Below are 24,617 nucleotides of genomic sequence, written 5' to 3'. Positions count from 1 at the left end.
CAACACGTGAGTACCCAGTGGATGCAGAGGGATGGCTTAGGTAAATCTCATCTTCACTGTAGGAAAATAATTACCTTTTCTTGGAGAATTTCCTGATTTGAGCTCAGGACTCATCTAGACAAAGTGAGTAAAGCAGGAAAAACTACGCAAAGCAGCCAGCTGGGAGTAGATGTGCTGGAGAGAGCATTCCTTCCCCAGCCCTGCTTTCTGCTTTCAGCTCTGCTTCTAAGGAAAACAGACTCCCAAGAAGATGACACTTCACTGGAATGTAGATCTACGGTTCTACTTCCAAGAAATTGGGCGTGGGGATTGAGGAGGTGGGAGTTGTGGTTAGGTCAGCAAGTGTCTGAGAGCCAATCTTGGCAGCAATTCTTCACTAAAATGTCTCCATCCACAGGACAGATGTAAGTAAAGTAGACTGAGAACATCATGGTTAAACAATATGATGGGAAAACAGGGGACCTCATGAAGAAGCTCAGGTCTGAGAGGAATGTAAAACAGTGGAGGAAAAAAAGCATTTTGAAAGGAAGTGGTCTAGGAATGGCCGTGAATCTCGACCAGAAGATCTTCAGGGTCTGGTCACATGAGTCAGGAGGGTGAGAAGGAGCAAAGAACTGGAGAAGTAGTGGCGACAGAAGAGGACGTGGCTTATTAGGGGACGTGGGAGGCTCACTGAATCCTGAAGAGCATCTGAACATGACTCACCACACTTAGGCCCGGTGTCCTTAACTTCAGGGTGGACCATCTGTGCCTGCCGCAACTTTCTCCTAGGCTTCCCATCGCAGAGAAGGACCTACAGAGCCATTTTCATCTTCAAGAGCCAACTGAGAGGCTTAAATGAGGCCTTCGATCTTGCCTAGGAAAAAACAGCTTAGATATTTGCCAGCTGAAATATGTGTGACTGAGCAGCAAATGTCTGGGGCAGTTTGAGTGGACACCCCCAGGATCTTTATCTAAAATGAACTGATGGGGGACAGATTACAATCCTTGAGAAGAACACATCCCTGGAACTGCCTGTACCAGGCTGGAAGTTGGAGGCTCTGTTCTAGCAACCACTTCTCTTTGAACATAAGACTTGGTGGTGTATGGCCAAAGGCAATGCCCTGCTGTGTTGCCATGCCAACAGCCAATCCCAGTTTTCCCACCAGTCAGGGGACCAAGGCTGGTGTTGAACAGTTGACAGGGGAGAGAGGGAACACACACATCCGCTAGAAGGGTGAACAGAAATCATCATTTATCTAAATAGAATAATAGAAATGAACAAAAACCTTTGAAAACAATCACAAAATTTACAAATAAATTGATACAAAATAAATAGGAGAGATTGTAAATCTACAACGTCATTTGAATTATAAAACGCATTCATCATGACAATCAGCTCATGAAACCTATACATGTCCTTTGCGCTTTTTAGGTTTATGTACACAGCTCTGAATACTGTGTTCAGAAAACTTCACTGTTGGCAAAGCATGAAATGTACACTATGATACAGTGAGTAAAGGCTAAGGAGGATGGAAATCAGACACAAAGCAGGGTCTTATTTGAGGGCCAAGGCAATGTTGGCATTGGGCCTCAAAACCAAGAAAAGGCATATTAGAAGCCCAGATGGGCAGGCAGCTTCCATGGTCCAGAGAGATGGATTCTGCAATCCAAGGTGGGAATTAGAGACCATCACTGTTGTGGGGCCAGGGTACCAACCTGGCTTGGGGGTGTGGGAGTGAGGAAGGAGGCTCTGGCCTCACAGCCACGCTGTACCATTACCTAGAGAACAGACCCAGTCACAGGAAACCACCTCTAAAGTATTTCACCGAGGTACTTGAGAGGCCCTGTTATGAAGCAGGAGAGCTGCCTCCATCTCCATCCCAAACACTGGCCGTCAGGAATAGAGGTGGGCCCAATAAAAGGGGCCAGGACACTAGGATCAACATAAGAGCAGCAGCCTGTTTAAGACAAAAATAGAAACAAAACCACTCCTTCTCACCCACTTTAAAAGACAACAGAACCCAGGCTCCATGGATGAGGGGCTCCAGAACAGATCTCATCGCAGTCACAGATGATGTGCTAACAGTAGAGGCATATGTACATAATAAATAATAATATAAAATAAAGCATATACACTTGTGGATCGAAAGGACTCCAGAAACAAGAAAAGTCAATGGACCGATACACTCCACCTTCACAGTAGACTTCAGACATGGGGAGTGATGAACCAGGAGCGAGGCTGGGGTTCTCTGGGGAACGAGAAGTCCCGAGGCCTTACTCTTCCCCTCTCCCTTCTGCTCTGGGAGCCTGAGACCAGCTGTTTATAGCGAAGGGGCCTGCGCCTCCAACCAAAAGGGCAGGCACCCAGGTCCATTTGATAGTTCTCTCCAGGGTGAGACTGAAAAGGAATCTGGCCCCAAAAGAATCACTTCCTGAGTGAATTCATGTTGTGGGCAAATACCAGAAGATACCCTGCCAAGTGAGGCAAGACAGTACTCCCAGTCATTCTTCTAACTGGTTCATGTTTAACACCCAGTGGATACTAAAAGTGGAAAATGCGTGCTTGCTTAAGTCTTACAGTATCTGTCGGATCTGTGTACATAAAAACCTTGGCACACAAACTTCTAGAACTTACTCTCTTGCCACTAGAACCTTTGTTTCCATGTTGTTTCAAGTACAGCCTCATATAAAAGACTTCTAGTGAGATGATGTCATTGGCTCTAGCGCACACAGAAAGCTAACTCGAGCCGAGCCAACCACAAAGGTCTGAAAAGCAAAAAAAAGTCCCCAGCCCAAGATGGTGGGAGCAAAGCTGCTCCAAGCTCCACAGCTGCTCTGAACTGCCATCTTCACCCTGTTCTTAGGGCTGACCAGGGACTCTGGCCTGTCTGGACAAAGAGAAGGAAAAGCAGCAGGTGCGTACTCACTGCAGGAGGAACGCCTGCACGGGCTGCAGGAGGACGGGAGGCCCACTGCCACAGCCCCGGGCAAGCTTCGGGTGCCCCACACACCCTCAAAGGGAGGCAAATGAACAGCATCCCGGAACCCTCTGAACTCATCACTCCTATCAGCCCGCTCCAATACAGAAGACGCGTGGAAAGATAGAGATTTGCAAATGGCCCTGAGGTATAAAAATCCACTGAGTAGGTTGCTCGTTGATACATTTAGGTCAGAAAAGTTTCTGAATCCCCAAATCACTTTCATATTGAACTCTCTAAATCCCTCCTACTTCTGGGTGAACCTACAACCCACCCAAATGCCCTTGCTGGATAGAAGCACCACCAGTCCAGAGGCCAGCATAGAACCATACCTGACCCAAGACAGGAGCCTGTGTCTTCAGTAAAAAGTGAGCACTGGCGCCGCAGAAGCTGGACCACCAGCTCAGCCTCAGCGCCCTCAATACTCCACAGAGAAAACCAGTCTGGGATCGAAGCTAAGAGGGGAGTTGCTCCCGCTCTCCCGCCACTGGGGGCTTTGTGCTGTGGGACGTGCACCGAGCCAACCCTCCCTGGTGGCCTCTTGCTTAGAACCCCAGGGAAACGAGGTAAGCACCTTCCTGGGCTGGTCCAGGTGGGTCCTCTGCCCGTGACCAGCTCTGGGGAGCACTGGAGGAATCGCGGTCCCCTAGCCCAGGAAAGATGGCCACAGATCCCTGGCTGGTTTTCAGAAGACGACAGAGTTGGGTTTTGTTTTTGTGTTTGTCCAGCCAGGACCCAGTCTCAACCAGCCAGGGCCTACTTAGGTCTGCTCCTCAACCTGAGGGAATTCGAGGGCAGAAGTTCATGGTCCCTGCTTAGCCTAAATTCCTGTTGCTTCATTTCCTAAGGAAAATGCAATTCTACTTGGAAAAGCTGGTCCTTTAGTCGTACGGTACTGGGAACAGCACAGGTAAATACAGTCACAGTTAATGTTCCATGTTAGTGTGAAGTTCTGCATTCAACACCTGCACCAAAATTCTTTGAAATAACATTAGAAAATGGCAAGATGCCTGCCCCTCCCACTTGGGGAAGACAGCTATGTCAGCATGGGCACTGAGCTCTCTTCCAGAAGTGAGGTGAGGAGGGAAGGGAAAGAGTTAAATGGGGTGCTCTTTCCAATTCAAATTAGGTAAGGAGCAAGGCTTAACTGAGTTAACACCCCAATATCCATGCACAAATCTTAAGGGAAGGAACCTCTAAAGCGGTAGGAAAAATGCCTCTCCTTACAAAGAGAACACAGACTGTCCTGGGAATGTTGAGATCCTGGGAATCCAGTCCTAGGAGGAACCTTTGGGATGCCGCAGCCACTGCTTAGGGGCAGGAGGAGGCCCTCCCTCGTCTCGCAGTTGAGGCAACGGAGGCCACTGAACAGGAGGGAGTCCCTGGGTCTGACGAGGCCCTGCATCTGCTCCACAGCCCACTCCCATCCATGCTTACAAAGCCAGCAGCCCCAGGAGAGGACAACCCACCAGTGGTGCTGAGGACTGGCCACTGCACATCAGGCTCAGCTATCTGATGGCCTTCCTCTGCCATGCTCCCATTTACTTTATAGACACAAACTGCATAGACCTTCTAAGCCAAAATCCTTCTCCTGCTGCCCCACAGAAGCAATGAGCCAGTGTTTCTCCCTCAACAGCCTGGAATTAGTTTCCAGAGGGCAAGTGGGGCCCAGAAGAGGAATCTGTTGCTCAGATGTTGAGCTAACTTATCATCTGAAGAGTCTGCAGCTTCCCCCAAAACAGATGTTAACTGCAGCCAAATGTTAACCTGTATTCTTTCAGGGACCGGACAATATATTTTGGATTTCCTGTTGTTATAAAACAGTGTGAATAATCAAAGGTAAAGAGTTGTTTATAGAAAATAAATATGAACTTGGGCGGCTAAAATTTCATCCTTGGGGAGCCCTGCTACCGAGCCCCCTGCCACATCCTTTATACAGAGGTCTTTTCAAAAAGCCACACACTGAGCAGGTAAGACAGTATTAAAAAGTTTTCTTTCCCCCTGAAGTCGAGAAGCCAGCAGCTGGGATCCTCTCAACAGAGCTTTAGGATTCATAAAGGAGCAGTGGGGCTCTGAAAAAGACCCAACACAGTAACGCTGACTCCGGGGCTCCCTCCAGTAGCCGCATCAGAAGGGGGCTGTGTGGAGAAACAGATTGGCCATGGGAGTCAGACAGGCAAAGATCCTGGAGGCCAGAGGAGCCAGGGCTGGCAGCCAGCCCCCACCAGACCACAGGGACGGCCAGTGCAGGCCGGCCCCAAGCATGCTGTGGTGGTTGGGGCAGAAGCCTCCTCCCCAGCAAAGCCCAAGTTTCATTTCATTACAGGCAACTCCCTGTCATTTCTGCGCCCCTTACACACAGTCCCAGTTCCTGTGTCTCGTCACACTGGCGCTGTGCTCAGCTAAACGCTTAAGGAAGTGGGACCTTTACACTTGGACAGATCCGTTTATAAAAGGGGATGATCACAAGGGGTCCCCACATCAAGCTACATGGGGGGAGTGCCATCCCACGGTGGCCAACTTGAGTGCCAGCAGCAGGCCACTCTGCCCTCTTAGGGGGCACCCTGTGACTTCTGCCAGGGGAGGCCAGTGCTTCCCTTGCTAAGGGGCGTGACATCTTCCAAAGAAGCCACTCCAGGACTGAATCCCAGAGGACGCACTGCGCCAGGCATGCATCTGACACTGGAGCCAGCAAGCTACTCACCGGGAGGCAAGCCCAGCGTGGTGCTGGTTATTCCTCAACCGCAGCTCCCACCCCTAGAGCCGAGCTGGGGTGCACAGTCCTACCTGGAGGAGGGAGAAGAAAACTGCCGCTTAGCCCCGGGGCTTCTCTTCGTTCAGTGAGACCCACTGGAGGAAAAGCTATCTTCTTGCCTAGTGACTGGATGCAGCGTGGACTAATAGCTCTACGTGGGAAGTGTAGTCAGTAGGAATTCATTTCAGTGTTCAATGTTGCCGAAAAAATGCACACATCCCTTGGGTTAACACTTAAAACATAGGTAAGATAGTTAATAACACAATCACTCAAATACCTCCTGACATAAATTTCACTACACGTGATGAATTTGGTATTAAAATAAGACGGAGACACACATGAAATGGCCACAACACACATTTGGTTTCTGAATCCCTGTTTGGGGCCGATCTGACCCTGGCTGTACAGGCAGCCTCTGTGGTGTGGGCCGCATCTGAGGCAGGAGGCACAGAGGTCCCCATGGGCCCAAAGACAGAGAGGAAGAGGGACAGTCGGCTCCCTGGAAGGAATGGCAGGGGTTGGCAGCCCCCAGAGTTCCCTCCTTTAAATACATGGGTCTAGGAATGCCTTCTCGGCACAGAGCACAGCTGGAAGGTCCAACTCCTTTTCTGACAATGACACACGTCCCAGCAGGAAGGGGAGGAGCATGGACTCCACACCACCAGTTTACTCAAAAGCCCTGTGGAAGATTTCCATTTGGCATCTGTGTAGCAGCATCTTGGGTTAACAAGAGCAAGGACGGGGAGGCAGGGGGCGGCGTTCTGCAAGCTGGGGCGCTGGGGCGGGGAAGAGCCCCGGCTGTAGGAACGTCGGGGTGAAGTCACCTTGCCTCTTGCCAATGATAAACCATCGGTTTAAAATTCGTTAACATTCATTTTGGTGATAAAAATTCCTTAGAGTGGGAGCAAAATCACATTCCAAGCAAACATTAAACCTTTCTGAGAGAAAGAGACACCGTTAGACATTAACTTAAAACAACACTGAGCTCAGAGAGACGACTGCGGGTCCCTGCGCGGGCCCCAACTGCAGTGCCGGCAGGTCTGTGTCAACGCAGTTTTCATTCATCCTTCAAGTTCAACATCGACACCCACTGGGGCACAGAGGAAGGGTGCGCTCTCCCTGGGGGGCCCAAGGAAGGCCCCTGGAGGGGCAAGTCCATCCTCTTAAGGTCACATCATGGGGTCACAGCAGAGTTTTGACAGAATCACTTAAAACTCTGCCAAAGACACTTTTTAAAAACACAATCTCTCGAAAAAAAATCGCGACAATTTTCAACTTCATGCAAATCGAGGGAGGAGGAGAGTGAATAATGGTAAAAGGTACAGCTGAAAAAATAAACATGATTCTATTTGGGCGGAAGGAGTTCCTCTCCACAATCTCGAATGCCATGCCCCAGCTGTGTGTCTCACGACTCCTGCCCTCCCCAGCCTCCTCTGCTGCTTCCAGGAAGGGGACAAAGTCTTTGGTCTCAGGATGTTGCAGGATGCAGCGTGGCACACAAGCTCACCCCAACGGGGCTCACAGTCAGACGCCGGGGCCAGGGCATGGGGGCGGGCGGGCGGCCTAGATGGCGCCTTCGCTGTGCAGGCTGTGGTTGGCCTTGCTGTGCGTCACACAGTTCTGTTCGTTAAGCAGGTTGGCCGTCTCGTCTGGCAACCCGTCATGCAGCTCCGTAAGAGTCAATTCAATTTTAGTGTTTTCACTGTCTGAAGACTGAGGAGTTTTGTCCATCCGGGATGCCATCAAGGCATTTTGGTATTGCTGTCTTGAGATCTGGGGCCAGGAGATGGTAGAGAAAACAAACCGAGAGAATGCTTAATTGTTAGGCCCACTGGTTTCCACCTGGTATTATGACACCTTAAATCCCCCCAGAGGCCCCTGGCAGTTGCTCTAGGAGAAAATCATCCTTATAACTGAGCCACTTTTTTAAAGTTCAGGTTGACTCTGGTGAAAAAGTCAGTTTCTACAGATAGAAGTTGTTTTCAAATGTCTCAAAATTTCACAGAGACTTAGAAAACGGACATAGTCTTCCATCAGCTGAAGCTGGTTTGTTCCCCAGAAGCCGTCTTTATTTCAGACGAAGAACCCCGTTTCCAGGGCAGGGACTAGCGGAGGATTCTTCCCACCCCATCTCAGCAAGTCTTTCAGAGCCACAAGCCCGTGAAGACTGGCTGGGAAGGTTTACTTTTTCTCACCGTCTCCAGCTCTCATTCCCTGAAAAAGCCACTTGGGATGTGGCAGCTCATTGGACAGAGCCAAGGAGATCCATGCTTTTCCCAGCCTGAGTCTTGGGCACAGAAGCTGGAGGCAGGGCACCCGCCAAACGACCAAGGGAAAGCTCCCAACGCTCACTGCGGAAGCTGACCGCCACCTGCCAGGCCAGGCCAGGCCGCCCTCGCCTCTTACCTTAACGAACTGGAGATCAGAGAGGGCTCGCACTGAGTAGTCAGGGATATAGACTTGGAGGAACGAAGAGTTGAGCTGATTATTGCTGCTCCCCAGCGTTGGTGTTATCGCGTCAATCCGGTCACTGCGACTGAGAGAGTCCGAGTGATTCAAGCCACACGGGCGAGGAGGTGACTTGTTTTCACCTGGAAAGGAGGAAGGAAAAAAAAAAAAAAACAAAACCCAACCACCTTTTAAGTGAGGTAGATATAACTTAAAGTCAGTTCTTTATTTTCCAAATAAGAAGGTAATAACGAACAGACAAGCGCAATCAACTTATACCAGACGCCTCAATGGGGCGGGTGCTCGCCTGCAGGGCCCCGGAGAGCACGTTCACGGCCGCCCCTCAGACACGGTTCCTTAGCTCAGCTACCCGGCCGGCAGTGTGGACAGACCCAGGCCTCCCTGGTCTCCCCGAGGCGGCGCAGACCCCGCGGCCGTGCTACGTCAGCAGCACAGACTGGGGAGGCGAGCCTGAGACACTGAAGTTACTGGACACAAAACCAGGCCTGCGAAGGCAGCAGTTCACTATTTTGCCAGAAGCAAATAAAGGACTCTTGAGAATGTTCACAAATCAAGATGTGTTCTAAAGTCATCCAAACAGTTCTGTCTGCTCATACCGTACCTCCCAGCCAAACCTGTTATCTTTGCCTCTGACCCCAAAAGCACCCCCGGCAGGCAGCCCGAGGACATCACAGGGTTTCAAGAACGCTGGAAGACACCAAACCCTAGAAGGTTTGATTAGGTTCCCTTCAGTGAGCCCGGCAGTACCCTTTCATTAAAACAAAGTGGAAGGAAATTCAGATGAGTCTAAGTGCTGCTGCTCTCACAGGCAAGTTCACTACAGCTTCTAATAAATTCCATTAAAAATAAAACCCATCTCCCCCGTCAAGGCATCTTCCATCTTTGCTCTTCTGATCAAACCTATTGCACAAATATCAACTGGGAGCCCACACTGGACAGCTCCTGAATTGTACACTGTCCCACAATGCCCCAGGATCACAGGGGACCAGTTTTCCCCCCGATGGTTGGCTCCTCTCTGCAATGTGTCCCTGACTGGCTCTCAGCTGGTCCCACCCTTCAACCACTGGGAAATCTCTCATCACGTTCATCAAAATCCGCTTCCCCAAATGACAATCTCCCCTCCACTCGATGGAGCTCCACCAAGTAACTTTTATTCCTCAGCTACTTGGAATAGCCGTCAGAAGTCTAAAGATAGTTCTCCAGGCTGAATAACTCAACCATTCTTCACATGTTTCTTCCCCCCCCCGACCCCATCTGACCACCATCTGAGATTCCATCCAGCAAACATCCCTCTTAGGATACGACATGTAGAACAAAACACTTGCCAAAACATGGCAAGTCCCCAAGGAACCCCATATGATGAGTTCAATTTCTCCTTAAATTTTCATGTCACCATTTTCTCTACAATTTTCGTGTCATGAAATTCTCCATAGTTCGTCAAAATTACACTCGGCGGCAGATCCTCTTGTTGCCTCCACTTATCCATGAGAACAAGGCAAATTGATAATTTATCAGATGCTTTTCTCTTTAGCAGGACAGAACTCTGACCCAGCTTTGCTAAGCCTCAGATTCCCTATCTGTGAAAGGCGGATAACAGTACCTGCCTCATAAGGTCTGATGAAGATTCAAAATGAGATCAGATAAGTGCCTGATAACTGAGCCTCGGTAACATTGCTGTACTCTTCTCCATGAGCGCCATCCCCAACCTCTCCGCTGTGTGCCTACCCTCAGGATCAAGCTTCTCTGTGCTTGTGATAACTTCACGCTGGCTGATGGCGGATGAAACAGCTCTTTGAAGCAAGGCATCCCACAGTATCCCTGGGCTTTAGCCCCAAATCTACAGGTGCTTCTGAAATGGTCATTTACTTCTGCGTGTTACAATTTAAGGTTATAAAAACAAAACATTTAAAGGGTCCTTTGCTTATTGACCAGACCCTATGCGCGGGACTTCTCAGTCTCCTGTTATTTCCTCCTGAAGAGGATTACAGGGCAAATTCTCTGGTCTCCCAAGGTATCTAGACTCGCTGTCAGCTTCCTCTCAACCCACTGCCCTGTTTTTTTGTGAGATGAACCCTCTCCGTTGCCAGGAACCCACTGCCTGGTGTCACAGCCGGAGAAGCAGACCCTGTCTTCCAGGATGTCTTCTGCAACCTGACGGGAGCCCAGCATGACCGGCCTTTCACCGGCAGGCAGGGAGACACTTGAGTGTTCACACCGAAGAGAGCAAAGGCGTGAAGTGGCCACCCTCGACTTCAGGTCATGTTTTGTTGCCAAATTTACATAAATTTGAAGTAATTATGAAATATGAAAAAAACTTTCAATTTTAATTCCTCTTAGGCCTTCTCAGAATTATTTTCTTCCTGCTTTTTGTCTTGGCTTATTCATTCTACCTAGGAATCCTTTCTTTTGCTAGTGAGCTAGAAAGATACAACAAAGGAACATTCCTAGCCTCCTCCCTTGGAACCACCAGGCTGGAATTCACTGGTCTAGTTCAACTCCCATTTATTAGTTATCATGTGATTATAATGCCAGCATCCCTAAAGACCTGGAACCACAAAACATATTTTCCTATTACTGGATCAGAATGGAGTGGGCAGAGCTAAGAAATCTCTAAGTTCTCCAAAAAAAAAAAAAAGTAAAACACAAATGAGATTTCCATGATCTTCACTCAAAAGTCACTCTACATCATCAATGACATTTTAAATAGGTAACAGATGCCAGCAAATAAAATGGGGAGGAAAAAATACAAACATACATGTAAGTACATACACATTCATGTGCATATCACGTGTGTGTATACATACACGTATGAATCTATGTGTATACTCTGTCAGCTGGTCTGATTCAAATAGTCCTACGAATAGTATCTTACGCCCAATATGCCCAAACACCCCATGTTTTTTAAGAGCAGAGATCTAAGGGAATATTAGCTTCTAAGTATTGCTTCCTTTACCAAGTATCAGGATGTTAGAGTTTTGCTGAAACTGGATTATGAAATAAATGCACATTTCATCAGCCAGATTTAAAAATATAAGCTGTATGGAACCAAATAAATACAGAAAAGTTGTACTACCAAATAGGGAAGCCCAGCAATTTTAATTAAAGAGAGATTAAACCTTTGCCTTTCTTTTTAGCAGCTGGACATATGAGTCAGGCACGACCAAGCTCCTGCAGGGCAGTAACCAGCAGCTGGTTAGGAATGTGCACAGTGCTAATTTCAAAACAGAGAGGGAGACAGGAGAAGCAGGGCCACCTGCCTGACAGAGGGCAGAAATACGTGCGCCTCGTTCACACGGATGCCAGGAAAAGGACCAACGGAACAGGGATGCTGGGGCCTCCGCAGATGGGGTACCAAGAAAAGTTCAGAGCCCTTCAGGCTTTTGGCTGAGTGTATTCTGGAGAGGTATCCTCAGGTTTTGAGGCCCCTGGGGCCTCATGACTTTGCTGAGATCACAGAAAGTATCGGGGGGCAGCCCTCTTTTGCTAGCCAGAAAATCCAAGGTCAGCAGTGTGGGTGGGACAACAGGAACACCGAGGACCTGTGTCCCCTTCCAGGGTCATCACTGTTCATCTTCCAAGATGCCCTTCCGTCTCCCAGGCCCTTTCCATCTGTGGGGGGCTTATGCCTTCCTGGACAGCTCATCGTTAAGTCATAGAAACATGGAGTTCTAGAGCTCAAAGAAAAGCTGAAAGCGGCCTTGACCAAATAAAGGGAGCAGACCTGGCCAGCCGGGCTTTGGCGGGGTCAGGGGAGGCAATCAGAAGAATTATGAAAAGGAAACATGCAGAATTACCTGGAGAACCTGCTGCTAACAACTCTGTTCTGCTGACAACAAAGGTACGAGACAGGGACAAAGGAACTGAAAAATGGAGAAAAACAGGGTGAGACCGCATCAAAAAGCAAGAAAGGAGATCTCTGTAATCAGGGGACAGGAGTGGATACCTGTTCTCCCAATGTGAGCATTCAATTCTAGAAATGCAGAAGCCTGTATGATATGATACAGACAAAAAGAACACACTCTACTTTCCAGGAAGAATACAGGGAGGCAGAAATCAGGAGAAATCCAACTCACGTGCTTCTTTACTAAACCAGAAATCTCTTAAGCCACTAATACCCAATTGGGGTTTATAGCTCAAAACGTGCTCTTAAGAATGTCAATCCCAGCCAGCCACACCGAGGGGAGCTCGATTAATCAACTGCCCCAAGAGCGGGACCCAGACGCAGCGTCCCTGTCCATGGCAAGCAATTAATTACACAAATCATTTCCATTCTTAATGAAGACTGACTAACTTTTGACCTGATGCTTTGAAATTCCAAAGTATTCTGAAGCAATTCAAAGTGTTAGTGGAAGGGAACTAAAGCACATCATACACAGACTTCCTGGGAATGGCAGACCGAAGCCATCCTCAACATCGCCTCCACCTGACTGAAAAGTCGGTCAACACACCCTGCCAGGCAGGAGTCATATGTTCTGGATAGGGTTTCTTTTTTTTTTTTAAATTGAGGCATAATTGGCATAAATGGGCAGGGCTTGATGACTAATTACTGTAGGATCTTTCTAGGCAATCAGCATTCACACATAGAAATATTATCTTGAGATTACTGTACTAACTGCATCTCTCAATGAATATACAAAATCCTGAATCCTGATTGTAAAGTCAAGTAAAACACCATGCTCTATAGTAAGATGCTACTAATGAAACTCCCTCCCTTCCTAGCATTTCCAGACTGGGGAAGGCCACAGAAGCCCCACACACTTTCCACGTGGAAGGCCCGCTCTTCAATTCCTTTTCTGAATGGGATTTACCCTTATATGAATCCACAGCTCAATACGAACTAGGCTAATATTCAGGTTTCAAGAACTAGCAATCAATAACATGCAACTCTACTCCTCCAGCTTTCTTTTCAAAACCACCTTATAAATCCAGTTCTGCTAATCTGGGGCTAATTTAAGGTTGGTTGCTGAGCAATGGTCACAATCTCAACCCCTACCTGTGTTACACAAACATTTCTTCTGGGGCCGTGAAGGTTACAAAGCACTCGTGTGAGTGTCATCGCAGTCTATTCTTCTAACAATCACAGGAGGTAATCTTAGACCCTTTTAATAATGAAGAAGCCAAGGGCCTTTCTCAAAGTCAGGTCACCCATCAATGATGGAACTGAGGCTGTCACCCAGTCTTCCTGACCTAGTTAAGAATCTTCCTGTCCCCTCACCAGTAGTGAAAAGATAAGCTAACCTTCAAGTTTACAGCAGACACTTACTAAGTAAGGGAGTTACACTGGGAGTTGGTCAGGACTTGACAATGGGGACACTGGTCTATTGACTCAAAAACCTGCACCAGAATAATGAGAAGCTGCATCTGGGGTACGGGAGGCTTAGAAATGTGACAGGAATTTTTGACATTTCTCTGGCTTTCTAACTCTCACATCTTTAGGTGCCTGAGAAATTATGTGGCGCATAGATAAGGTCCAACATCATGAACCAGACCTGTCTGGAGGTGTCCCCTCCCCTTTTAAAACCAGGTTTCAGAAGTGCCAGCATTCTTTCAGGATGGGCTATTTTTAAGTTTGAGGTTTTTAACAGTTATTTCCTAGCACAGCATGTCATTCGGTGTTTTGGCCACAAGGTGGTACTCCAGCCCCTTTGTTTACCTGTCTGCCCTGTTCAGCCAGGGTGAGGTAGCGAGAACACATTTATGCAGCAAAGCCAGCAATGTCAAGAAGGACCCTTGAAGTCCCATCCCAAAGGTGAGCCAGGTACCCGTGTTTGCTGCCATCTTGTGCTCAGAGCACTTAGCCTGTGGCACCCTCACCTTTAGTTGCCTGACTCAACCGGCCAGCTCTCTAGTTAAGAAGAGTTGGCTATAGGCAATGGGTATACGTTAACAACCTCAATCAACCTCAGAAAAAATGCAAATTAAAAAAATGTCCAGAATAGTTAACATCGAAAAGATTCGACAGTATCATGAGGTGGCTGAGGAACACCTGGAACCCTCATCCGCCCAGGCACAGCCACTCTGGAAAACATTTGGGCAGCAGCTACTAAGGCTGACCCTGCAATCTCGCTCCTACATACACACTCAGCAGAAATGTCTTCACCAAAAGACATGTACAGTGTTCACAGCCACACAATTCATAGGAACCCCCAACGGGAAATTACCCTGGTGTCCATCAGCAATGAAAAGGATGAATGCACAGAACACTGTATAGCAATGAGAAGAAACTAAGTAAAAGCACACACAGCAGGACTGTTGAATGTGACAAGGACAACACTGGGTGTTGAGAAGCCAGGCTCAATGTACTACATCCTGTATAATTCCGTTTAAATAAAGTCCCAAAATAGGCAAAACCAGTCTATGCTGAGAAGTGAAGATGGTGGCTACGTTTGAGAGATAGTGACTAAAAGGAGTGCACTGGTGGGGGTTTCTGATGTCCTGTCTCCTGATCTCCTGTCTAAACTACAAACTCTGAACATTCATGGAGGTACACATGATTTGAGCAGTAATTTTTGTATACATGATATATTTCAATAAAAGTTTTAAATAGGGTAAGCTGGCAGGCACAAAGAGAAAGATGACAGCAGGGCATTATTTCCTGAGACACGGCCCTGCCCAGAGGCCAAGAAGGAAACTCACCTGGAGAGGCTGTAAGGGCCATTACACCATAGTATGAAAAAGCACTGGCTTCAAACTTCATACCTTCTTTCCCAGCTTCCACTTCCACCTTCCCCTGGGAAAAGAAGAAGGGAGTGTTTTCAGTCCAATTACATGAAACCTCTTTGCCAACTCTATGTAAGATTTGGGTCCTTCTTCAGATTGTGGTCTAAATTTCCTTCCCAACAATCCCAAAGGGGTCAAAAGCCTCAGATAATCTTTCCCACTTAGACAGAGGAGAGGGTCAGTTCATCTTAAATATGAAAAACTGGATTTAGCTGGAAAGGCAGAGGTGACAGCAATGTGACGTTTAATTTCTATGAGTCCCAGCATCCCAGTTCGTGAATTCTTCAGGAGCCCTCCCGGTAATAAAAAGATGGAGTTCTTGCTCCATCCGTGGGACAAACACTGAGAAGTGCTTGGTGATGGTCACCCGAGAAGAGCCCGAGTCTGAGCAGAGTCAGGTCAAGAGTCAACACGGTTTGTGACCATGGAACAGAGAGGATTAAACTGGCTCCCAGGGGCAGAACTCACTCTGATCTCACTAGCATAGGTCCTGACCAACTGAGCACACATCTCGCTGGCCAATGGTGGTACCTCCTCTTCTCTCAAAAAGGCATCTTAAGAAAGTCTCCTTCCGACAGGACAAAACCCTCTCCGAAGGTTCTCCCTTTTCTTTCCTTTCTCTAACTTGACCACAACTTCTCCTTCCCTCTTATCAGTTCCTCTGGGGCAGACTGACTGCGCCTTATTCATCCCTGTAGCCTAGGGTTCACCACAGACCCTTCCTGGTCAGTGCTCAGCACGCATCTTCCGGGCTACTGGGATATACTCGTAAGTGAGCTGCATTATAGATTTCCAAGCCAAGGGTCAGATGGCTGCTGTTCATCTCTCCTCTAATTGCTGCCTCTCCAGTAAGAGAGTACCTTGGTGTGCAGCCTTCACAACGGGTAGACAAAAACTGAGCTACCATTTATTGAAAAGGAACTGTGCTAACAATTCAGTGTTTTATTAATTCATTTAATGCTCACAGCTCTACGAAGCAGACAATCACCACCCTCTTATAAATCAGGAAAGATGAAGTAACCAAAGAACGAGCTCTTAACCAACAAGCTACACTGTGCCACCTGCTAACGCCAACTCTATTACGTGACCACTGCTATCAGCCTACACTAAATTCCCAAGTATGGAAGCCCTTTCTCAAATCTCTTCCTCAGAAGACCATCTGTCGTCTCTCTTCACTCAACAGAAGTATGGCTGTTACCAATGTCCAACCAATTCTCTTGCTATAATATAAAAATCAACCTGCAAACAAATTGGTACTAAAAATCCTGACCATGCGGGGTCCTACAGGTTCCTGTTATGCATAAATTTTATGCAGGAAGGAAAATCTAAGGAAGAGCAGGATCTGAGCCGAGAAAAGGGAACGGTGTCGAGGAAGGTCGGGATGGGTGACAGCAGACAGCCAGGCTCACTGGGTTTGCAAGGGAAGAAGGGTTTAGAAAAGCAGCTTGGTGAGCAAGTCAGACTATGGAGCTCCTTGAATGATAGACTAAGGAGCTCAGGTTCTTGAGCAGAGGAATACGGCTGTGGGAAGGTCAAGTCTAGACTAGAGCAGTAGCCATGGGGCTGAGAAAACGTTGCTAGAGATACTACAGACAAGGAATCAACATGATTTGGTGGAACCACAAGGGAGGAAGAAGGGTAAAGGGGGGGTGTCAATAATCATGAGAGAAATCTGCTCTGAGTGACTTGAAGACTGGGGACCCCAAGCTTAGAAATGGAACAGCTGGGAAGGGGCTGAATCCCTGGGGATTAGGAGAGGAGAGGAAGAATTGCAGGAAACAAGGCCTTTTGAAGAGTCCATCAAAAAGGCTGGAAGGGAAGAATGAAGGTCAGGGAAAAGGTCAAACCTGGCAACAGGTATCTGGGAGACGGTAAGAGGAAGTCCATGGACAGAGACAAAGGGTAACTGCAGCCCGTGACCCAGGACAGGAGGAGAGAAGGAAACCCACATGGGACCAAAGGGCAGCAGGCACAAGCAGAACCAGGCAACTGTCCCCATGGGAACTCGGAGAGGGAAGGACCTCAGGATAAAGGGCTGGTCAGAGAGTCACAGAGGAGCCCCCGGGGGCCGGCAGGACAACTTTCCTAAAGGGATCAGAGGTTGGAGGGGAAGGCAGGGAGGGCAGGTGGGACACAGCACAGGCGGCAGGTCCCCGAGTGCAGATGGCCTCAGGGCGAGAGGGAAGTTAGTGTGGAGGGAGACACAGCAGGAACTCGGGGAGCCAAGGTCAAGACCGGGCAGGGAGTATGGGGGTCAGGGCAGAGTGACCGACCTGAGAGGGGCAGGGTCCCCCAGGGAGGAGGGGAAGGGACATGACACTCAGAGACGGTGAGCAACAAGACGGAAGTGCCGAGGGTGTGCCTTCTCCTATACTTATCCATCTCCTCATGGACTGATCCTTGATTTTGTATCAAGAGTGAGGATGCATGAAAACATCTGCCTCTGGTTGTAAGCTCAGCAGTGGCTGCAGGGCCATCTCATAACCCGAATTTCTATGCAGAAAACCAGGAGGAAGGATCAAAGGCCACGGAGCCTCCTAACAACTTCCGTCTTTATGGATCTCCAGTTGATCCAGATTTTTTTTTTTTAAACAAGCCACAGGGCCTTCTGTGTTCTGTGTCCCCACAAATGGGTGTCAGTTCCCAATTCTTTTGTGATCAACTGTCAGAACCAGTGGGGCAACAGTCACTCCCCAAAAGACTGAATACCTGGTCTACCTCTCGGAAAGGAGCTATTCCTGGGGCAGGACTCATGACTCCCATGCTCAGAACCTCTACCTAGCAGACTGAAAGGCAGAGATCCCCAGCCCTTATTGTGCCCTGGAAACACCTGGGGATTAAGAAAACCACTGCTGTCTGGCTTCCAGTCCCAGCATTCTGATTTACCTAGTGTGGTTCTTAATCGAGCTCTCTGGGTGACTCTCGCATGCAGCAAAGTTTGGGAATCACTGCTTTAAGGCTATTTGTGATCAACAGCCCCAGCTTGGGAACCTCTGTGTAGCCTGGCCTCTCACGAGACTCGCCCAGAAGCTGTGAATCTGAGATTTAAACCAGGACAGCTGCACAAAGATTCACAGCCACCTCAGCGGATCTCTCCTCTGCCCCTCAAGACGGGGAGGAACTACTCTCTTCCTTCTGGAGTCTACCTAATCCAGAGCCATCAGATTGCCAGGTCAGTACACTAGGTCAGGAGTTCCCAGCTGCTTGGAATCCAAGAACTAGGAAAATCCACCTTCCTGCTCAGAAACAGAGAGAGGGTTGCCATATTTTTATTTCATTAAGTAAAGATATTTTAAAACACAGCTATCTACTGTGACCATCATTTCACCAAAGCCCAGACATTTTAACCCCCCAAAATATAGAAAATGTATCATTTCAGAATAACACATAGGTCTGTCAGCTGAATACCTACAGCTTTATGAACATCTTACTGCAATCGCCCTTTTCTCATTTTGCCTCAAACTGGTGAAAACTTTGGCAGGTATCAGCATCGAGGAACCCCTGTACTAGACTAATTTCACTGCATTTACAAACCTGCAGGAGAGGAGCGGATCCCTGCCGGTCTTTCGGTTCCAACATTCTGTGATTCTCCAATTCCAAAAGTTTAAAAACTGCCCAGTCCTACATTCCTCTAAAAGAGTGAAGCTTTTCCAGCAGACCAGTTTTAGAAACATCCATAAACACATTTTTTATTCATATATGTGTGTCAATGGCTCAGATAAGAGACCATGTTCGAGTAAACCTACCAGGACACAAAGTAGGGCTGCCCCACGAGGAAGCAGCTTGCCTGGCTCAAAATCAATCAGGTGTCTTCCCACAAAACGACATTTTCCATACCTATAAGTTTTACTTTTGAAAATTCAGAAATTTGCTCTAATCTAGCATATCACCAAATACAAACAAACAAACAAAAACCAGGACAGGACAGACTCCCAAAGAGGAGCCAGGGCTTCATGTTTGCAAATTGACAAAACAGGAAGAAGGCACCCCTGCCCCAAGCAAAGCTGGCGTCCTGGGTAAAGTTACTACCACAGAAGCCTATCTTTCTTTGGAAAAAGGTATTAGATAAGTCTTTTCAACGTTTCTAAGCATCTACAAAGTATTCAACAGCCTCGGGCTAGACCTAGCCCCAAGGTGGAAGCCTGAGCTACCCTAGCTGCACAAACAAGACCAGGTGAACAGCAGAGGTGACACACCCATGGAGGCTGGAGACCCTCAGATACCATATGCTGAGCATCTGCTTGGTCTCTGGCCCACTCTGGGATTGAGTTCTTTTTTTGTTCTGGTTTTTAAAGTCATCATCACCAAGATAGTTTGACATCTAAAAGGAGGTAACTAAATGCCAGGGGCACAAAATGCCAGGTTGTGTTCACCAACACTGCCCAGTAGGAGGGGGGCACCTCCCCCCGCAGACATCCTCTAGCAACATTTTTCAATCTGGAGTCCACAGATATAGTTCTGGGACTCAGCAAGTTTGCTTCATAAATGTTTAAATTGAAAAAAAATTTTTTTTGATGGTCCCAAATTAATTTACACATCTTTCAGGCCATCTGGTTGACCATCTTCTAACCAAATGCTGCCACCAGATGTCAGTGCCAGCCTTTGCCTTTGTGCTCAAATCTCTGAAGAAGTTGCATTTAACTACTGGAATCACTGCGGCTAAGCCTTGGTACTCAACCAACTGGAGCTCGTTAGAAATGAAGCATTTCAGACTTCACCCCAGACGTGCTGAATCCCTAAGGGATTCCCAAGCACATTAAAGTGTGAGAAACACTGAGCCAAAAAGAAAGGAACAGAGGAGGACTAAACATATAAATAATCCAGTCACACCCAGCAGAGGCGGACTAATAGCACAACATACTGTACAAACACACAGTCACTCAAACTGAGCGCAGGGCTGGAGGGGGCAGTCCTTGCTGGGCACACGGGGACCCAAGTGAGCTTAATCCAAGAGCCTTGGCTGGAGATTCCTGCTACTGTCCTGCGACCAGTGGCACTTTCCTATCACCCACTGTCATTAACACATTTAGAATACTAATTACTAGTTTGTTTTGTTTACAGTTTTATGTAAGCGTTCTCAGCTCGAAGTGTTCAAAAGGAACTTAAATTAGTTTTACATTTATAGGTCTTTAATTTTTTATACGTATTTAATTTTTTAAAAATAGGGTCAACACTAGGTATCCAAGTAATTTTTTTCTTGTACAGGTAACACACCATGCTAAAGACTCAAGAGAGAGGAAACATTATTCACCTACAGCTCAAAAAATCCATGCTAAAGTTTGGTATTGAAGGCTTAACCCTCCCTCCTTCTCCCAATAACAGGTGAGACAATATTAAATATTGTCAAAGGCTGTTTAGTTCTAAGATGCTACCTGTTACCTCCACAAAAGAACAGATTTCACTCCATAGGGAAAAACCCCTTTCTATCACGTCAGAAGCCCTAAAAAGTATCCCAGAACATATGTTGATCTCTTTTCCCCTCTTCCTTATAAAATAAAACAGAACATAAATGTTTTTTTAAAAAAAAAAAAGCCCCAAAAAAGAGGGGATGGGGCAACTGAACAGAACACGTGAGACATGAAATCAACAAAAATTAACACCAGAAAAAAAGTATTCCTTCCTATCAACTATATAATTGGCAAAGAAAAAAGCCAATCCGCTTGATTTCCTATCATTCTTTATATTTACTAAAATCATAATCCAGTTATGTGCTGTGGAAGCACAAGCATGTTATTTTATTTGCTTAGACATTTTACCCTCCAAAGGACCAATAAGTCCTTTACTATAAATACCAATTATATATATTATAAAAATGGTTTATAATAGTTATAACTACATGCACACACTGTCTTTTTTACTTGACATTTTTGTATATGCTTTCTACTTCTTTCATGACCATATAAAGTTCTCTCATACTGAAATTTGATTAGTTTAGACATACAAACTATTTCTACTACTTTATAATTAATAGATTTATGTGCTATAAATCTATTTGCATAGATAGCTTTATAAAAAGCAATTCTTTCTGGAGATGCATGTATATGAGGGACTGTATATATGTATTCCCAAAAGGAAGCTGCCGGTTTAAGGATGTGATTGGTTTTATAGCACTTGTTCTTTCTTGCTCACTGTCATCACGGATTTTTTACAGATTTTTTGGTTTGTTTTCTAAAATCAAAAATGGATGCTTAATTTCATCAGTTGCATTTCTGGTATCTATTGAAATAAGGATTTTTTTCTTTACAGCTTTTCCTAATTAACGTGGCATATTTTAGTTCTGGAGTCCTGAACTCCTAAAATAATCCTAATTCACTCACAGTCACCATGAATAACTTTGGATATGTCATTGGTCTCTAACTGCTACTTTTTCCTTTGGGAATTCTCCATCAATGTGGATAAGTGAGACTGGCCCATAATATCATCAGAGCTTAGATTAGGCTATACAGTCTTAAAGAATGCATTTGACAATCAAATCATCTTGTTTCATTTATATAATATAGAAACTGAGTTCTTTAAAGTCTCAAATTTCTTTTCAAGTGATTCCTTTAATTCTAGTTGATTTTTTTGAGGGGGGTTGGTGAGAACTCCGAGTTTTGTTCTGTTTTTCTCTTATTACATTAATTATGCCAAGAGAATATTGATTTTGTTAATCTTTTAAAAGAACCAGTCTTGATTTTATTTATGGGATGTAAGGCTTTTTCATTTTATTTTATTTTGGGGGTGGCAGAGGTAATTAGGTTTACTTATTTATTTACTTGTTTATTTTTAATGGAGGTACTAGGGATTGAACCCAGGACCTCATACATGCTAAACACAAACTCAACCACTAAGCTATACCCTCTCCCCAGGGCTTTTTCATTTTAGAAGTTATTTTCATAACAATCTTTATTTAATTTGCTCTTTTTAGTTTGTTCCTTTTCTATTTTTCTGTTGTAGAAAATTAGTCTTATTTCTTGAGTACTTAAAAGAATAAAATTTCTTAGAACTTTGACATACTATATATGGTATTTATATTATTTAACAGTCTTTTATGATATTCTATATATTTTAATGATAGTCTATATTTTCTCCGTGATTCAGTTGCTACTTAGGGTTTTTAGTTTGCCATTAATTCTATTTTTAATGATTATTTATTTAGATAGGTACTACATGCACATGGTAAGAAATTAAAATTTAAAATGAGAAGTAAGTGTCCCTTCCACCTTATTTCCAGTCCTCCAAGTCTCCTCTTTATAGGCAACGATTATTACCGGTTTCTTTCTTTTTTTTTTTTTTTTAAACACAAATGTTATACACTCCATTCTGTACAAACCTTCGTAAGAGAACTGATCACAATTTTTAAATGGCTTAGTACTTTTCAATTGTGCATTTTTATGTCTAATTTTATCTCATTATGATCTCTGCAGTGAGTTTATGAAAGTTCTATCTTTCTGAATTTACTAGAACTTACCTGTAACAGAGTAAATGGCCAATTTTTATGAAGGAGTCACACAGAACTTTTTGAAAGGTATATTTCTCTGGCTTTATATTTAATTTTCTTCAATTTTAAAAATTGTATTAATTACACAATTTAGAACTCTCAACATTTTTTCTTGGTATACCTGCCCTTTATGGTGGTGGAAAAAACTTACACTAAAATTAAGTTCTTATCCATTTCTAGTTTTATATGTGTATTTTGTTAAGTTATTTAAGGCATGTAGAGCCAATAAAGCTTTCTTCCACTATTTATTGTGCTTTTATCACAATACATTTAATTTAAAAATCTACTTTGTCAGATAAAATTTAAGGTTGTATTCTTTTTAAACATATGTAGTGGGACATATGTGCCCCATAACTTACAGAATGTCCTTTCAGTTAAGCTTATTTAATGGTTTGCTTAGAATAGATTAGACTTTATTCCATCTAGGGTTTAAACTTCGAAGTGATGTTTCTATTTATCATTATAAACGTCTTTTAATCATACATATTATAAAAGACTTCCAAACATCAATTTCTTAACAAAAGAGTTTTTCCAGTGTCTGCAGAGGAGGGCAGCTCACTGGCACTGGGACCAGGAAGGGGAGGTGGATATGCTGCTTTTTTCTGGTTTAATGCTCTTGAAATGCAGTCAAACATGCTCAATAACTTGGTACGAGTTTCCAGTGATGGATTAGCGACATTTTAGGGTGGAACATACTCTAAGTGATGACAGCTGTGCTAGATTGATAAGGTCTTGTGGTATTTCGTTTTGTTATACTCTGGGTCCCTCAGGTAACTAGCTGGCCTGCAAGAACCTGATTTTCACCAAACTCTGTAATTTAAACACCTCCATAAATCCTTTAAATCCAGAACATACACTATTAAAAAAAAAACCATGACATCATCAAGGAACTTGTCACATTTATATAAATATTTAACATGACGTAGGTATTCAAATGCAGGTACATGTACGTAAAAGATTTACTTATAAAGGGACAAGGAGTCTAAGTCCCTCTTCCATAAAATCTATTTTTAGATCCATCAGCCAGGAAATAGTTTTTTTATATACCAACAGAGCATTACTGAACCACAACTTCATAAATGCTAACTATATAAAAATCGACAATTGAAAGCCACCGAGTTTCTATTATTACCACTGCAATTCACAATGTCAACCCTCAGAGTTCTCCTAAATAACTGTCTTTAATGTAATTCAGTTTCTCTAGGTTTAAGGAATATTCACATCTAGGTTTTATAAGAAACATGAATGTTTCATTCCTTCACTGTAGTAAATAAATTCCTTATGTTCCCCCCACACAGTTTCCAGCTTATCTTCCCCCAGAGAAAAAGAAAAACACAATTCAGAATGAGACTAAGGTTAGTGGAAGAATCAGGGTACTGAATGAGAAACCCTGCAAACAGAAGTTTCAGACAGACTGTGTGAAAGCGGCATATAAGCAGTTCATCTACAGATTTCTCTCCAGTTCTTCACTTCTGCTTCCAGAATTCACCAAACTGTCCAAACACGGGGCATGAACACAACACTTCCCAGAGTTCCTAACATCTAGACATCTGATAAGAGTTATTTTCGAGTAAAAAGAACCTTCTTAATTCATTTAGATACTTGGGACCTTGCTGGACTCATGTAAATCGTAGATGTGCCTACCAAGTGCTAATTACACTCTACCTAGGAAAGTCAACAAGAAATAGGAGAATGCTTAAGGTATTCTCATTCTGAAACACAGAATTCCTATAAATTCTTCAATAAAGAGGTACAAGAAGTCAATAAAACTAGCACTCTATTCACTGTACTGTTGGTCTTCACACCAAGGACTGTGCTGTACCAGTGAAACTGGGATACAGCCAGGGCCCCCTGCCAACTCAAGTACAAAAGCCCCTCAGGAGGCTTCATAATGGATGCACCCTCTCACTTTATATAGTGGCTTATGTTATAGTGAGAAGGAGATAAGTCACCATTGCCATGAGAGACGGATTATCCCATCAGCCCCTTGTTCAGAGTCTGGTTAATAACAAGGGGAAATAAAACCCCAATAATAAATGGATTATTTTGATGGCGTTAAGGGAAGAGATAGTAAGATATCTCTAGGAAGTTGTATAAGATCAAGTCCTAATGAGGGGTGGAAAAAAGAAAAGATGGTAAAAAGACAACCCAAGGAACTCATGACACTTAAGTTTCAAATGCCCAGCCACAATTTGCACACGTACAGGTTAAGTCCCCCAAACTCTCCAAAAAA

The 24,617-nt window shown here is 45.1% G+C and overlaps 1 protein-coding gene across 2 annotated transcripts in view; it reads right to left on the bottom strand.

The window, feature by feature from the left end:
• Nucleotides 1-1,212: 1,212 nt before the first annotated feature.
• Nucleotides 1,213-24,617, bottom strand: part of CNNM2 (cyclin and CBS domain divalent metal cation transport mediator 2) — a 127,743-nt gene continuing 104,338 nt past the window's right edge. Inside the window, exons 5-8 of one of the 2 annotated variants that reach the window (XM_010987133.3) lie at nt 14,821-14,914; nt 11,979-12,044; nt 8,122-8,306; nt 1,213-7,488 (exon numbers count right to left, since the gene is read on the bottom strand). In XM_010987133.3, coding sequence (XP_010985435.2) covers nt 7,279-7,488; nt 8,122-8,306; nt 11,979-12,044; nt 14,821-14,914 — 555 coding nt within the window. In that variant the 3' untranslated portion in view covers nt 1,213-7,278. The remainder of the gene's footprint in view (nt 7,489-8,121; nt 8,307-11,978; nt 12,045-14,820; nt 14,915-24,617) is intronic. The other variant, XM_031461668.2, reaches the window with a different exon arrangement.

This window comes from Camelus dromedarius, chromosome 8 (genome assembly GCF_036321535.1).
Source record: "Camelus dromedarius isolate mCamDro1 chromosome 8, mCamDro1.pat, whole genome shotgun sequence".
Lineage (NCBI taxonomy): Eukaryota > Metazoa > Chordata > Mammalia > Artiodactyla > Camelidae > Camelus > Camelus dromedarius.
Note: the sequence above shows the minus strand (reverse complement) of the source record. Positions and strands in the feature narration are given on the sequence as shown.